General features: G+C 70.2%; 1 protein-coding gene across 2 annotated transcripts in view; it reads left to right on the top strand.

Moving 5' to 3' along the window:
* The window catches only part of JAG2 (jagged canonical Notch ligand 2), a 21,740-nt gene extending 8,939 nt beyond the window's left edge, over nucleotides 1–12,801 (top strand). Inside the window, exons 4-26 of one of the 2 annotated variants that reach the window (XM_065906545.1) lie at nucleotides 655–906; nucleotides 1,284–1,344; nucleotides 4,210–4,340; nucleotides 4,432–4,551; nucleotides 4,678–4,791; nucleotides 4,996–5,109; nucleotides 5,224–5,337; nucleotides 5,418–5,464; nucleotides 5,570–5,740; nucleotides 6,517–6,667; nucleotides 6,960–7,112; nucleotides 7,186–7,299; nucleotides 7,576–7,689; nucleotides 7,795–7,908; nucleotides 8,502–8,618; nucleotides 9,049–9,076; nucleotides 9,188–9,273; nucleotides 9,646–9,759; nucleotides 9,853–9,968; nucleotides 10,255–10,503; nucleotides 11,003–11,134; nucleotides 11,810–11,966; nucleotides 12,171–12,801. In XM_065906545.1, coding sequence (XP_065762617.1) covers nucleotides 655–906; nucleotides 1,284–1,344; nucleotides 4,210–4,340; nucleotides 4,432–4,551; nucleotides 4,678–4,791; nucleotides 4,996–5,109; nucleotides 5,224–5,337; nucleotides 5,418–5,464; nucleotides 5,570–5,740; nucleotides 6,517–6,667; nucleotides 6,960–7,112; nucleotides 7,186–7,299; nucleotides 7,576–7,689; nucleotides 7,795–7,908; nucleotides 8,502–8,618; nucleotides 9,049–9,076; nucleotides 9,188–9,273; nucleotides 9,646–9,759; nucleotides 9,853–9,968; nucleotides 10,255–10,503; nucleotides 11,003–11,134; nucleotides 11,810–11,966; nucleotides 12,171–12,646 — 3,245 coding nt within the window. In that variant the 3' untranslated portion in view covers nucleotides 12,647–12,801. The remainder of the gene's footprint in view (nucleotides 1–654; nucleotides 907–1,283; nucleotides 1,345–4,209; nucleotides 4,341–4,431; nucleotides 4,552–4,677; nucleotides 4,792–4,995; nucleotides 5,110–5,223; nucleotides 5,338–5,417; nucleotides 5,465–5,569; nucleotides 5,741–6,516; nucleotides 6,668–6,959; nucleotides 7,113–7,185; nucleotides 7,300–7,575; nucleotides 7,690–7,794; nucleotides 7,909–8,501; nucleotides 8,619–9,048; nucleotides 9,077–9,187; nucleotides 9,274–9,645; nucleotides 9,760–9,852; nucleotides 9,969–10,254; nucleotides 10,504–11,002; nucleotides 11,135–11,809; nucleotides 11,967–12,170) is intronic. The other variant, XM_065906546.1, reaches the window with a different exon arrangement.
* The last annotated feature ends 1,352 nt before the right edge of the window (nucleotides 12,802–14,153 follow it).

The raw sequence follows: 14,153 nt of genomic DNA, 5'->3' as shown, positions 1-14,153 counted from the left end.
ATGCGCTGCGTCTGGGCAGCGTCAGATGGGCAGCTGGATGCTGGGTTAGACCGGGCCGGGTCCCAGCGGTGGAGATGCCGTGGGAACGCAGGAGGGGCAGCCTGGGGAGCTGGGTGGGCGCGGGCCCGGGCTGCCTGGGGCGGCAGGTTCCCCAAAGGAGCGCGAGGCCCTTGGGAGGGGCCTGGCCGTACCTGCAGCTGCGGGGTGAAGGTCCTTAGCCTTTTATTGCACCATCTGAACTGGTACACGTGTGTAGGGAGACCCCTGTGACCTGGTTGCCAGCTCCAGCCACGCAGCAGCTTGGCTTGAAGGGAGGCGCAGCCCTCGGGTTGCGGGGTCCGTGGTCTCGGGCTCAGGGAGGCTCGTCTAGGGACAGGGCAGCAGCGAGTGCTGTGGTTCCTGCCGGGAGCAGGGGCGGGGGTGGCCGTGACTGCAGCGGGAGAGGCACTCGGAGCTGGGGCGGGACGGGGCCGTGGGGGGCAGGACGGGGCCGTGGGGGGCAGGCGGGAGGCCCCGGCCCTGTGCTTCTGTGGGGCCGGCCGAGGCCCTGCTGGTCCCGGCTCTGGCCCCAGGCCGCAGGGCCGGCTGTCTCCTCGGGCCGCGTGCCTCTGGGGGGCGGTGGCCCTGCCGGCTGACTGCTGCCCCCCCTCCCAGAGGAGCTGCTGATCGATCGGGTGTCGCACGCGGGCATGATCAACCCCGAGGACCGCTGGAAGAGCCTGCGCTTCAGCGGCCATGTGGCGCACCTGGAGCTGCAGATCCGCGTGCGCTGCGACGAGAACTACTACAGTGCCGGCTGCAACAAGTTCTGCCGGCCCCGCAACGACTTCTTCGGCCACTACACCTGCGACCAGTACGGGAACAAGGCCTGCATGGACGGCTGGATGGGCACGGAGTGCAAGGAGGGTGAGCGGGGCGCCAGGGACACCGGGGGCCTCGTGGAGGACGTGGGGGGCCTCATGGAGGACACAGGGGGCCCGGGGGTCCTCATGGAGGACACGGGGGGTCCGGGGGGCCTCGTGGGGGACGTGGGGGGGCCCCATGGAGGCCAGGTGGGGGGCCCAGGAGGGCCGGGTGTGGGTGTTGTGGACGTGGGGTGCCTGGGAGGGCCGGGTGTGGCTGTCGTGGACGCAGGGGGCCATGCAGAGGGTGGGGGCCACACAGGGGCCCGGGAGGGCAGGTGTGGGTGTCGTGGCCGCGGGGGGCCTCCCCCAGAGCCTGTGTCACGCCCGCGGGGTGCTGTGTGGCCGCTGCAGGGGTGTCTTTGGTCTCTCCGTTTGCAGCCGTGTGTAAACAAGGATGCAACCTGCTCCACGGGGGCTGCTCCGTGCCTGGGGAGTGCAGGTGAGTGCCCGGCGCCAGCTCCTCTCTGCCTCCCGAGCGCCCGCACTCGCTCCCGCGTGAGTGGGGCGGGCCCTGCTCCTGTGCGGCTCGCCGTGGGTGCAGGCCGCACGTGCCCTTAGTGTGCCCTGTGGCGCGGGGCAGGGCCGTTTCTCGTCACGCACCTCGGGTGGACTGGTCTGCGCTGAGCCCCCCCAGGGGAGGAGTGCGGCCCAGGCGGTTCAGGGTGGTACTCGCCACGGTTGGGGGGCCGGAGAGGCCCAGGGGCCAGGGGGAGCCTCGGGAAGAGAAGAGGGCTGTTGCAAGCTTTGGAGCTGAGCAGAGTGGGGTGCAAAGACCGGAGCAACTGCCACATGGGGGAGCCAGGAGGCCCCGCAGGGATGGGCCGGGAGGCAGAGGCTGCTGTCTGGTGGGGGTAGGGGTGTGAGGCCGCCCCCGCGGGCATCCTAGGGTAGGAGAGTGGGGCTCGAGCGCCCTGAGCCTTCGGTACCCTGAGCCACTGACACGGGGCGGCCCCAGGCGCAGGGGGCTTATGAGAGCGGCTGCTGAAGTCCACCCTGCCTGGCTTTGTGGGGGGAAGCCTGGCCCGAGATGCACGTGGGCCCTGTGCGTGCAGGCGGGGTGGGCGGGCCCGGGGGGCGCTGGTCGGGGCTCCTGCTGCTAAAGGTGGACAATGAGGAGCTGGCGGGGGCTCAGAGGGAACCAGAGAGCCAGGGCTCCGGGCACCGGACCTTGGTTGAGGGGGCAGTGGAATCGCTGCTGCCTGGGGCGGGGTCGGGGTGGGAGGGGAGGAGCGGGGGCCAGAAGGAGTGGGGGGCAGCTGTGGAGAGGCTCTCTACAGGGCGGGAGCCAGGTGGGCGCTGGGTGCTTGCCGATGGCCTGGGAGCTGGGCCCTGGGGACCAGGCAGATGCCCTCAGGGCCAAAGCCCTTTGGCGGGGGCTGCCAGTTGATGAAGGAGCAGGGTGTGAGGGAAGCCTCCTCCCCACTTTGGGTCTGACTCGTCACGTTCCCCCCTAGAGGGTGGGGTGCATTTTCCAATAAGGACGCCGGGCAGGGAAGTTCGGTAGCTGCCCCACTGACACTGGCCGGGAGGGCGATGCTTGGGAGCCAGGATGGGGGGACCCTCTGCTCGTCCAGCAGTGGTGGCGGCCTGGGAGGGGGTGAGTGGAGCAAACCCTCCAGTCCCAGGCAGGGAAGCGGGCAAGTTGCCCGTGGCCCTGGCGTTGGGAGGGGGAGGTGTGTCTAGGGCTTTACCCACCCGGCCATTCCGTTTGCCCGGTTTGAGCTGAGCTGAGTGGCTGTCTCAGAGCAGCGGGGCTGAGAGGTGCCCGGGGCCCTGGCCCAGGGCGGGTTCCCGTCTTGAGGGGCAGGCGCCCCAGGAGCACCCTCCGTGTGGGAGAAGGGGCGCAGGGCTGCTCTCCGCCTGGGGCAGGCCTCTCCTGCAGCCTTGCCCTCTGACTTGGGCATGAGCCCTGGAGTCCTGCAGACGTGCCCCTGCCGGGTTGTGAGTGGCGGGGCTGGGGCCCAGCCCGGCCTTGGGCATGGAGCTCTTGGTGTGGAGCTGCTGGCCCCGGGTGGGCAGGAGGCTGGTGTTCCTCTGCCTGCGTGGGCCCTGCGGGAAGGCAGTGGGGGACGCAGGGCTCCCGGGACAGGGCCCTAGGTGAGCCCCGCTTGCCTCCCTCTGGCTCCGTGGGTGAGGCCCAGCTGCTGCCCGTGGCTCCGGGCTCAGGTTTCAGGACAACCCCCACCGGATGCCGCGGAGATGGCCGTGCCTTCCTGCCGCCTCCTCCCCGAGCTGCTGGAGCTGCAGGCCAGGAAAACCAGGGCCGCAGGGGCCTGCAGAGGTGGCCCCACCCAGGGCTGAGAGCACGCCCGGGGGGACCCCTCTCACCTGGAGGGGGGCCTGGGTGGGGGTGTGGGGCCCGGGTCAGCACCCCCTGCTCTGTGCGTGCGTCTGGACGGCCGCATCCCTCTCGGCAGCCTCGGTTGCCCGTCCTGCACCGCTGGCGTCCCTTCTGGGTGCTGGGGGGTCGGCGGCAGCCCAGGAAGGGCCGTGCCTTTTCCCTTTTACAAAAATAAATCCACGTGACGGGTGATGGTGTGGACGTCACCCCATCCCTGCTTGGGGGGGTTCCCTGGGGGTCCCGTCCGGGTGGGCCCCGGGGCATTTCGCACAGGGAGCTGGCCTCTCTTCCTGGGGCTCTGGGCCCTCGGAGGGGCGGTGCTGATGGCCGGGGCATCCCTCTGCGCCTCCTCCTGAAGGACTTCCCGGAGAGGACGCTGGCCCACAGCGCGGGCAGGGCCGGCTCCCGGGGTCACGGCCTGAGAGCCCAGAGGTCTCTCGAGGCCAGGGAGCGGGTGACTCCTCCCGGGTCAGGAAGTGCCCTGGATCTGGCCTCTCACGGGACTGGCCTGGGACAGCCCATGGGCCTCAGCGTCCCCGTCTGTGAGACGCGCCCCTACTGGGGCCTCGCGGAGAGAGAGTGACTGCCCCTGAGCCACAGGTGAGGTCGTGGGCTGTGCCCAGGGTTCCCGGCAGCAGGAGGCCTGTGCCCGCTGGCCTGCCAGCCCTGGCAGCACCTGGCCCTCTCATTCCCGGGGTCCCAACAGAGCCTTCCTTGCCTGGCGCCTTCTCTGGGGGCCCCGCTCCGGCTGTGTCCCAAAATAGCTCCCGGAGGAGTGACTGGACAGCTGCGGCCGGGACTGCCCGTGACGTGCGGGCGGGGCTGCCCCAGTTCAAAGGCTGCGGCCGCTGGCCCCGGGGGCCACGTGACGCTGCGCCATGTCCCCGCGCCACCCTGGGCGTGGCCCCCGCTCGCGGGGTGTGCGGTCACATGTGGGGCCTCCCAGCTCTCTGCCTCCCCCAGGTGCAGCTACGGCTGGCAGGGGAGGTTCTGTGACGAGTGCGTCCCGTACCCGGGCTGCGTGCACGGCAGCTGCGTGGAGCCCTGGCAGTGCACCTGTGAGACCAACTGGGGCGGCCTGCTGTGCAACAAAGGTGCGCCGGGGCGGGGCCGGTGGCCCGCCGCGGGCGGGCGGGCGGGCGGGCGGGCTGCGGCCTGTTCCCTGAGCACCCCGTCTGCCCCCAGACCTGAACTACTGCGGCAGCCACCACCCCTGCACCAACGGGGGCACGTGCATCAATGCAGAGCCCGACCAGTACCGCTGCGCCTGCCCTGACGGCTACTCGGGCAAGAACTGTGAGCGGGGTACGTCGGGGCGGCCTTGGCTGGGCCCTCTCCTCTGGCCTGAGTGCGGCGGGGACTGGGGTGGGGGAGCCCTTGTAGAAGGTGGGGGCCTGGCCGCCACACCCACCCCTGTGGTTCTCCACGCAGCTGAGCACGCCTGCGCCTCCAACCCGTGTGCCAACGGGGGCTCCTGCCACGAGGTTCCCTCGGGCTTCGAGTGCCACTGCCCGTCGGGCTGGAGCGGACCCACCTGTGCGCTGGGTGAGAGCCCGCTCTGGGGCATCTGGGGGCCCCAGCCTGCATCCCGGGGCTCAGGGGGGCAGGGGTGAGGCGGCTCATCCCCGTGGGGCTGGGGTTGGGGAGGAGGGAGGGGAAGACCCGGGCGCGCACACTCCTTCCTGAGGGCTGGCTGCCCCCTCCTCCCCGCCGCGATCACCCCCGCTCCTCCCCCTGGACTCTCCGCAGACATCGACGAGTGTGCCTCCAACCCGTGTGCGGCGGGGGGCACGTGCGTGGACCAGGTGGACGGCTTTGAGTGCGTGTGTCCGGAGCAGTGGGTGGGGGCCACCTGCCAGTTGGGTAAGGGGTCCCGCGGGCCGGGGCGCGTGTGCATGGCTGTGCGCTGAGCTTGTGGCGGCTGCTGCGTGTGCTGCTGGGGCTGCGGGCCCATTGCCCCCCTTGTCTCGTTCACAGACGCCAATGAGTGTGAAGGGAAGCCGTGCCTTAATGCTTTTTCTTGCAAAAACCTGATTGGTGGCTATTACTGTGATTGCCTCCCTGGCTGGAAGGGCGCCAACTGCCACATCAGTCAGTATGGGTGGGCGGGCCGCAGGGGGCAGGGCTGGGGGGCAGGGAGGGCCCCCTGTGACCCGCGCCTCTGCCCGCAGACGTCAACGACTGTCGGGGCCAGTGTCAGCATGGCGGCACCTGCAAGGTGAGGGCCTGCACACTCGGGGCGCGGTGGGGGGGAGCGGGCATTGGACTGCAGGTGCCTGAGGGCGGCTGCGGGGGGCTTACCCCCCGCCCTGCTCCCCCCCAGGACCTGGTGAATGGCTACCAGTGCGTGTGTCCACGGGGCTTCGGGGGCCGGCACTGTGAGCACCAGCTGGACGAGTGTGCCAGCAACCCCTGCCACGGTGGCCTCTGCGAGGACCTGATCGACGGTTTCCGCTGCCACTGCCCCCAGGGCTTCTCAGGGCCGCTCTGCGAGGTGAAGTCCGCGCGTGCTGCCTGTCCCTCGGTCCCAGCGACTGCCACAGGTGGCCCGTTGAGTGGCCAGGAGGGGCCATGGTGGGGGTTGGCCCTGCAGCTTTTCGCAGGCTCCATACTAGACCGAGATCCCGGCCCCAGAGTCCTGGCTGCCTGGCTGGGCAGGGCCTGGGGAGAGGCCCAGGGTCCCAGCTTGTCAGGACCAGTCCCTCCTGGGAGGGTTGCTGGGAGGCCTGGCAGGTCCGCTGGCTACCCTCTGCCTTGGTTAATTCTCTCTGCGGATGCAGGGCAGGTGGCCTTGATGGGGTGGAGTCTGCGGGCCCCTGAAAGAGGGTCCCTGGGGTGGACTGGGGGTGTCACACTCGGGTCCGACGAGGAGAGGCTCACGCTTGGGCTGCGGGGTGTGAGCACCAGGTTCTGTCTTGTAACCTGGAGCCTGGGATGGTTCTTCAGAAGGACCCACAGCTGGACCCGGAGCCGGCCTTCCTGCCAGTGGGAGGGGCGAAGGCCGGATGCCGCCCTGGGAGGCCGCGGAAGAGGGCTGCCCCGGGGCGGGGCGGGGGCGGGGCCTGGCCCGCCCAGGTGTTTCCGTCTAGCCGGCGGTCCGGACGGGCGTGCTGGGACGGGCTGAGCCGGGCCGTCCTCCAGGCTCCGGCTGCAGAGGCCTGGGTGTCTGGTCTGAGTGGGGCCTGGGTCTCGGGGACTGCTCGTAGGGACAGGAGCCCTGGCTCATCGTCCGGTGCCAGCAGCACCCTCATGGATGCCCCCACCCCACAGGTGGACATCGACTTCTGCGAGCCAAGCCCCTGCCAGAACGGGGCCCGGTGCTACAACCTGGAGGGGGACTACTACTGCGCCTGCCCAGACGACATGGGCGGCAAGAATTGCTCCGAGCCCCGGGCGCCCTGTCCTGGAGGGGCCTGCAGGGGTGGGTGTGGTGGGCGTGGCCTGAAGGAGCGGGCGCGGTGGGCGGGGCCTTGTGGGCGTGGCCTGCAGGAATGTGCAGTGGGCGGGGCCTGTAGAGGTGCGTGTTGTGGGCGGGGTCAGCAGGGGTGGGTACGGTAGGCGGGGCCTGCAGGGGGTCGCTGCAGCAGGGGCGGGGCCTAAAGGAATGCGTGCAGTGTGGACTGGCCCGAAGGAGTGAGGTTGCAGCGAGAGGTGGGGCGAGGGGTGGCCGTGTTCTGCAGAGGTAGGGCTGACCCCTTTTGTCTCTGTGGCAGTGGTCGATGGCTGCGGGCTCGAGGCGGGGACCAGGGTGGCCGGCATGGGCCCCTCTGGCGTGTGCGGCCCCCACGGACATTGCATCAGCCAGCCCGGGGGCAACTTCTCCTGTGTCTGCGACAGCGGGTTTACGGGCACCTACTGCCACGAGAGTGAGTGGCCGTGAAGCAGGGCCGGGAGGGGGCCGGGCCGCCCGGGGCCGCAGCTCACGCTCGCCTCCCGCAGACATCGATGACTGCCTGGGCCAGCCGTGCCGCAACGGGGGCACCTGCATCGACGAGGTGGACGCCTTCCGCTGCTTCTGCCCCAGCGGCTGGGAGGGCGAGCTCTGTGACACCAGTGAGTGGGCCGCGCTGCCCCGCCCTCGGCCGTAGGGCCTGTGCCTCCCAGCGCTGAGCGCACCACGAGCCACGCACCACACCCCGCCCGGGCTCCGGCGGCCGGCTCAACAGCGGAGCCGCTGACTGGGACAACACGTGGGGGTGGGGGGCAGAGGAGTACACACTCTCCCTCCCCGCCGCTCTGTCTCTCCCTGGCCCACCCCGGTGCCGCCTCCTCCGGGCAGCCCTCCCTGAACGCCGGGGACCCCCCGCTGACCGGCGTCCTCGCCCCCAGATCCCAACGACTGCCTCCCCGATCCCTGCCACAGCCGCGGTCGCTGCTTCGACTTGGTCAACGACTTCTACTGCGTGTGCGACGACGGCTGGAAGGGCAAGACGTGCCACTCGCGTGAGTGCCCGCCGCGCCCTGCCCCCCGGGTTGCACGGGGACTGCACTGCCTGCGGGGCGCCGCCCGCAGCTCCGGGCACCCCCTGAGCGGCCGTGTGCCCGCAGGTGAGTTCCAGTGTGACGCCTACACCTGCAGCAACGGCGGCACGTGCTACGACAGTGGAGACGCCTTCCGCTGCGCCTGCCCCCCGGGCTGGAAGGGCAGCACCTGCACTGTCGGTGAGCAGCCCCGGGGCCGCCCCGCTGCCCGGCCGAGGTGTGGGGCCCGGGGCTGCCCCGGTGCCCGGCAGAGGTGTGGGACCCGGGGCTGCCCCGCTGCCTGGCCGAGGTGTGGGGTGGGGCCGCCCCGCTGCCCGCACCGAGGTGTGGAGCCCCGGGGCTGCCCCGCTGCCTGAGCTGAAGTGTGGGGTGGGGCCCCAGGGCTGCCCCGCTGTCTGAGCCGAGGTGTGGGGCTCTGGGGTTGCCCTGCTGTCTGAGCCGAGGTAGGGGATGGGGCCCCGGGGCTGCCCCGCTATCTGGGCTGAGGTGTGGGGCCCTGGGGCTTCCCCGGTGTCTGAGCCGAGGTGTGGGGCCCTGGGGCTGCCCCGCTGTCTGAGCCGAGGTGTGGGGTGGGGCCCTGGGGCTGCCCTGCTGCCCGAGCCAAGGTGTGGGGTGAGGCCCCGGGGCTGCCCCGCTGCCTGAGCCGAGGTGTGGGGATACCGGGTCTGCCCCACTGTCTGGGCTGAGCTGTGGGGTGGGGACCCTGGGTCTGCCTGGCTCGGGTGAGAGCGCTTCCTTCTCTTCTTGCTACCTCACCTCTGACCTCTTTGCAGCCAAGAACAGCAGCTGCCTACCCAACCCCTGCGTGAATGGGGGCACCTGCGTGGGCAGTGGGGACTCCTTCTCCTGCATCTGCCGGGACGGCTGGGAGGGCCGCACCTGCACCCACAGTGAGCTCGGGGGGAGGGGGCCACCAGGGTGGGGCTGTGGACATGGGCTGGCGTGGGCCCACCCTGTCCCCTGCTTCCTGGTCCTGTCCCCCGCCGACTCTGCCCCACTGACCCACCCCTTGCGCTTGACTGCGGAAGCCCAGCTGAAGCCCTCTGACTTCCCCGAGCTTCCTCCCGCCGGTGCTGGCTCTGGCTCGTCTCCCGCCAGCCACTGTCCTCACACACCCCACTCTCCGAGCGGACCTCCAGGATGGGCTGTCTTCCCAGAGCCGCCCTGGCCCCGCAGCCTCCAGCCTGGGCGCAGTGGGCTGGTGTAGATAGCGCGGAGTCTGCCTGCCCTCCCCGCCACCTGGGGCACCCCCGACCCAGCATGGACAGGTGCCCAGGGGGGAAATGCCAGGCTCACCGTCCTCTCTCTCCTCAAACGCAGATACCAACGACTGCAACCCCCTGCCCTGGTGAGTGGTGGTGGTGGGCTGGCCTGCCCCAGGCGCCCTGACCCCTGGTCATGGGCCGGCTGAGGGGCTGGCCTGCCCCGGGCCCCCTGACCCTCACCCTCTCCCCTGCAGCTACAACGGCGGCGTCTGCGTGGATGGCGTCAACTGGTTCCGCTGCGAGTGTGCGCCTGGCTTTGCGGGTCCCGACTGCCGCATCAGTGAGGGGCTGGGGCCCCACCCCGGGGGGGCGGGGCTGCGGGCTCCCCGCTCTGGGGGCTGTTGGGGTCATTTGCGTTTGCGGACCTCGGGGCACAGTGTGGTCACAGCCGCGCCCCGCCTCAGTCCGAGCCTCAGTTCTCCTGTCTGCATCCTGCCAGCATTGGCTGGGGGGCACCCCGCCAGGGGCAGACCCAGGTTGGGTTGGCCGTTGGCTCCCAGAGGCAGACGGTGACAGTGAGGCGGCCTCGGGCCCAGCTGAGAGGCCCCACGGGGCCCCCCAAGGCCCGGCTGGCCAGGGCTGCTCTTCCCGCTTGGGCCCTGCTGCCCAAACCGTCACCTCGCTGACCCTGCGCCCGGCTCCTCTGCCGCAGACATCGACGAGTGCCAGTCCTCGCCCTGTGCCTACGGGGCCACGTGTGTGGACGAAATCAACGGTTACCGCTGCAGCTGCCCACCCGGCCGATCCGGCCTGCGGTGCCAGGAGGGTAGGTGGGGGACGCCGCCGGCAAGGCCACGCCTGGGCTGGGGGCGTCCGGGGGAGCCTGGCCTTCACGGGGCCCCACCTCTCCCGCCCGCAGTGATCGTGTTCGGGAGGTCCTGCTGGTCGCAGGGCGTGCCCTTCCCTCACGGGAGCTCCTGGGTGGAGGACTGCAACAGCTGCCGCTGCCTGGACGGCCGCCGGGACTGCAGCAAGGTGTGGGGTCTGTCCGCCCCCCCTGCCGGGTCTGATGCCTCTGAGCCCTGGGCCTGGGGTCCCCGTCATTCACCCCCAACCCTGTTGCTCACCCCGGGAGGGTACAGGAGGGGAGGGGGACGGGTGAGCCTGGCCCCAGAAGACGTGGGCCACCCTGCTCTGCTGGGGGTCCTTCACCGGGGGGACCCTGGGGGGTAGGGGGTGCCCTACCCGCGGACTCACGATCAGCGGTGTGTTTCTCCCCGCGTGGTGCGTGTGTCTGCGGGTCCCGTCCGTGTGCCCCCAGGTGTGGTGCGGCCAGAAGCCCTGCCTGCTGGCTGGCCGGCCGGACGCCCTGAGCGCCCAGTGCCCGCCGGGGCAGCGGTGCCTGGAGAAGGCCCCGGGCCAGTGCCTGCAGCCGCCCTGCGCGGCCTGGGGGGCGTGTGGAGCGGAGGAGCCTGTGCTGCCCAGCACCCCGTGCCAGCCGCGCTCCGGCCACCTAGATAACAACTGTGCCCGCCTCACCCTGCACTTCAACCGCGACCAGGTGCCCCAGGTGAGTGGCCCGCCCCAGGGACACCGCCGGGCCCTGGCCCCCGGCCTCCTTCCTGCGGCTGTCAGACGGCTCGGGACCCCTGCTGGCCGCCCGGCCCCATGGGGTCAGGGAGGCTGGGAGCCTGTCTGCATGTGGTCGGATGAGATGAAGCGTTGGGCTCGGGGGTGGCCAGGAGGGACCGACCCGGGCCGAGATGCCCGCTTTTCCAGTTGTTCCCGGGGCCTGGGCTGCAGGCAGCCTTCCTGGGAGGCCGGGGCCAGCCCGCGGCTCCATACACATTCTCACCCCACCCTCATCTCTGCCCGTAAGGCCTTCTAGTTTCAGTACCGGCCCTGCCAACGGAGGCCGTCTGGGTTCTGGGTGGGGCTGAGGACCGCTGTGAGAAGCCAGGGCCCCTGCTCCCCCAGACAGGCCATTGGGGGCGTCCCACCACACGCTGAGGGGTGGACACTCTCAGGGCCCCGGTCACTGCCCCCCGCTCACCCAGCCCGTCCGTCAGGGCACCACCGTGGGCGCCATTTGCTCCGGGATCCGTGCTCTGCCGGCCACGAGGGCCGTGGCCCGGGACCGCCTGCTTGTGCTGCTCTGTGACCGGCCGCTCTCAGAGGCCAGCGCGGTGGAGGTGGCCATGGTGAGTGTGGCCGGTGGGCGGCCGCCTCTGTTCCACACCCGCCCTCCACCCCCCAGCTTCCGACTGTGAACGTGCTCCTAGATGGGCTGTCAGTCGGCACCTCGGGGGTCGGGCGAGACTGTGGCTCGGGACGTGTGAGGAGGGAAGGGGGACGGGCAGGGTGGTTTCTTGGGGAGCCGGTGCTGGTGTGGCAGGGGCTGCCTGCTGGAGGCGAGTTGGGCCAGCATCAGGGCAGCGGAGGGTTTGTGGTCCCCTCAAGTCTCCGGGCGTGGCTGACTGGGGCTGGGAACCCCCTGAGGGCCAAGGGGCAGCGGGGTCTGTGGGAGTGCAGACTGGGCCACGGCCACCTCCCCACGGCCTGCCCAGCGTAGGGCGCCCCCAGCCTCTGCCAGAGTCGTCCTCCAGGCCCCCCAGGGCCCCGGTTCCCCAGCCCCTGGCGCTGCTCCGGGACTGCAAGCGGTGAGGCTGCAGCGCCTCCGCCCCCCTCGCCCCTGTCCAGGACCTGCTGGCCGGGACCTGCTGGCCGGGGCAGGAGTCTTGCACTCCCTGGGGCTGCAGGCGGGGCCAGGCCCACTGTCCCAGCTGCTGCCGCAGTGGAAGGGGGGGGGCGGTCACAGGCCCCACACTGCCCAGCTGCGTGCGCAGGCGGCCACTCAGCAGTATTCTCTGCCGCAGTCCTTCAGCCCGGCCCGAGACCTGCCGGACAGCAGCCTGATCCAGAGCGCGGCGCACGCCATCGTGGCCGCCATCACGCAGCGGGGGAATAGCTCGCTGCTGCTGGCCGTCACCGAGGTCAAGGTGGAGACGGTCGTCGTGGGCAGGTCCTCCACCGGTGAGCGGGAGAGGCGCGCTGCTTGGGCCCAGGGCCAGCGGGTGGGGTTCCTTCAGGCTCGCAGGGGCGGGTCTGTGGCATCTGGCACTTGCCGGCGAAGGTTTCCCAGCCCTCCCCACCTCCCAGCCCCAGTCCTGGGGCCCTGCCGGTCCCCACGGGCCGAAGGACCGGACGTCCGGCCCCCTGACGGTGCCCCCGCCCCAGGTCTGCTGGTGGTGGTGCTGTGCAGCGTGTTCAGCGTGCTGTGTCTGGCGTGCGTGGCCGTCTATGTGTGGTGGACCCGCAAGCGCAGGAAAGAGCGGGAGAGGAGCCGCCTGCCGCGGGAGGAGGGCCCCAACAACCAGTGGGCCCCGCTCAACCCCATCCGCAACCCCATCGAGCGGCCGGGCGGCCCCGGCGGCCCCAAGGACACGCTGTTCCCCTGCAAGAACTTCACGCCGCCCCCACGCAGGGTGGGCGAGGCGCTGCCCGGGCCGGCGGGCGGTGGGGATGACGAGGAGGACGAGGAGCCGGGCCGTGGGGAGGACGAGTCCCCCGAGGCGGAGAAGTTCCTCGCGCACAAGTTCACCAAAGACCCCGGCCATTCACCTGGGCGGCCGGCCCGCTGGGCCTCGGGCCCCAAGGTGGACAACCGCGCGGTGGGGGGCGTCAGCGCTGCCCGCCGCGCCAGCCGGGAGTAGGACGGCGGCCACCCGCCGGACCGGAGCTCGGGACCCCTCGCTGGGCGCCAGGCTGCCCGCCGGACCACAGGAGGCCGCGGCCGTGTGCATAGTTTCTTTATTTTGTGTAAAAAAGAAAAAACACCAAAAGCAAAAAAACAAATGTTTATTTTCTACGTTTCTTTAGCCTTGTATAAATTATTCGATAACTGTCAGGCGGAAAACAACGGAGTATTCTTGGAGAGTTGCTATTTTTGTAACGTTCCCGTGTGCTGCACGTGTGCGTGTGGCAGGAGACAGTGAGGGGGTGTCCTCCCCAGGTCCGTAGACGTTCGTCCCAGAGGTGGTGCGCTGTTTACAGAATCTTCCTTTATTCCTCAGCTGGGTTGGCCGTGGCTCCAGGCCAAAGAGCCAGTGGGACCCACGGCGTCCGGCGTGGCCTGCAGCTGGCGGTGGGACCCACGGCGTCCGGCGTGGCCCGTGGTTGTCGGGGGGCGCCTGCGGTTGTAGTGGGCTGGAGGTCGCCAGTGGGGCCCGTGGCGGTCGGTGTGGCCTGAGACCGCGGGCAGACCCGGCCCTCCGGCCCGCCAGCCCCGCCCGCTCTGCCCGCAACGCTCGCTCCAGAGATCTCTCAACTGTGCTTTCAGAAGTGCCCTTCCTGGCTGCTCCGCCCCCGGGGGCGGCAGTGCCGACGCTCGTGACAAGTGCCTTCTCACGGACTCTCCCTCGCGACTGGCAACGTCTGCCGCGGGCGCTGGCTGCTGCCCACCTGCCGGCCCCGGCCGCCCCTCCTCGTGAAAGTGCATTTCTGTACATATGTACATATTAAATGAATCACTCTGTATATTTGATTTAATAACTTAAACGTTTTGGCCTCCCTTGTTCTTCAGGTGCTGTTGCTTTGTTATGCAGAGCGGGATAGGGACCGGGAAGCGGGGGGCGGGGTGTGGGCCACACGGGGGCCCCTTACCCGGGGTCCTCTGGGGTCCCCCACATCTGTGAACACATGGGTATCTGGCAGTTGACAGATGTCTTCTTGGAAACGGGGCGACGGAGGCACTTTGCCTCCGGTCTGAGCTGAGAACACGTGGAGAGAGCTTTGTCAGTAGTGTAAAGTCGCTTAGCAATGAGGAGCTGTCAGGATTTCAAGGAATGAGATCCAAGCTTGACAGCCCAAGGGCGAGGCTGTGCGTGGCTCCTGGCTCCGAAGGCTGGGCAAATCGGGCCTCAGCCCGGCGGCCTCGGGGCGGTGGGCCGGGCTGGCTCTGTGCCCGTCGGTGAGGCTGCTCACTGTCACAGTTTACGCCAGCTCATGCTCGTGGAGCGCTCACCGCCACCAGAAAGATCGCCAGCTTCCAGCCTCCTTTTCCACTGTGTTTATGTAAGTCAGGACTCCAGGTGCCTGGGAGAAACCACGCCAGCGCCTTTTGTCCTGGAGCTCTCTACTCCTGGTGAGTGATTGCCTAAGCCGGCTGGCGGGCAGACCGCGGCCCAGACCGTGGCCGTGGCCCATGGGGGCCCCAACCCC

The sequence above is a fragment of the Muntiacus reevesi genome, chromosome 15 (genome assembly GCF_963930625.1).
Source record: "Muntiacus reevesi chromosome 15, mMunRee1.1, whole genome shotgun sequence".
Classification (NCBI taxonomy): domain Eukaryota; kingdom Metazoa; phylum Chordata; class Mammalia; order Artiodactyla; family Cervidae; genus Muntiacus; species Muntiacus reevesi.
This window is presented reverse-complemented; position numbering and strand designations above follow the sequence as displayed.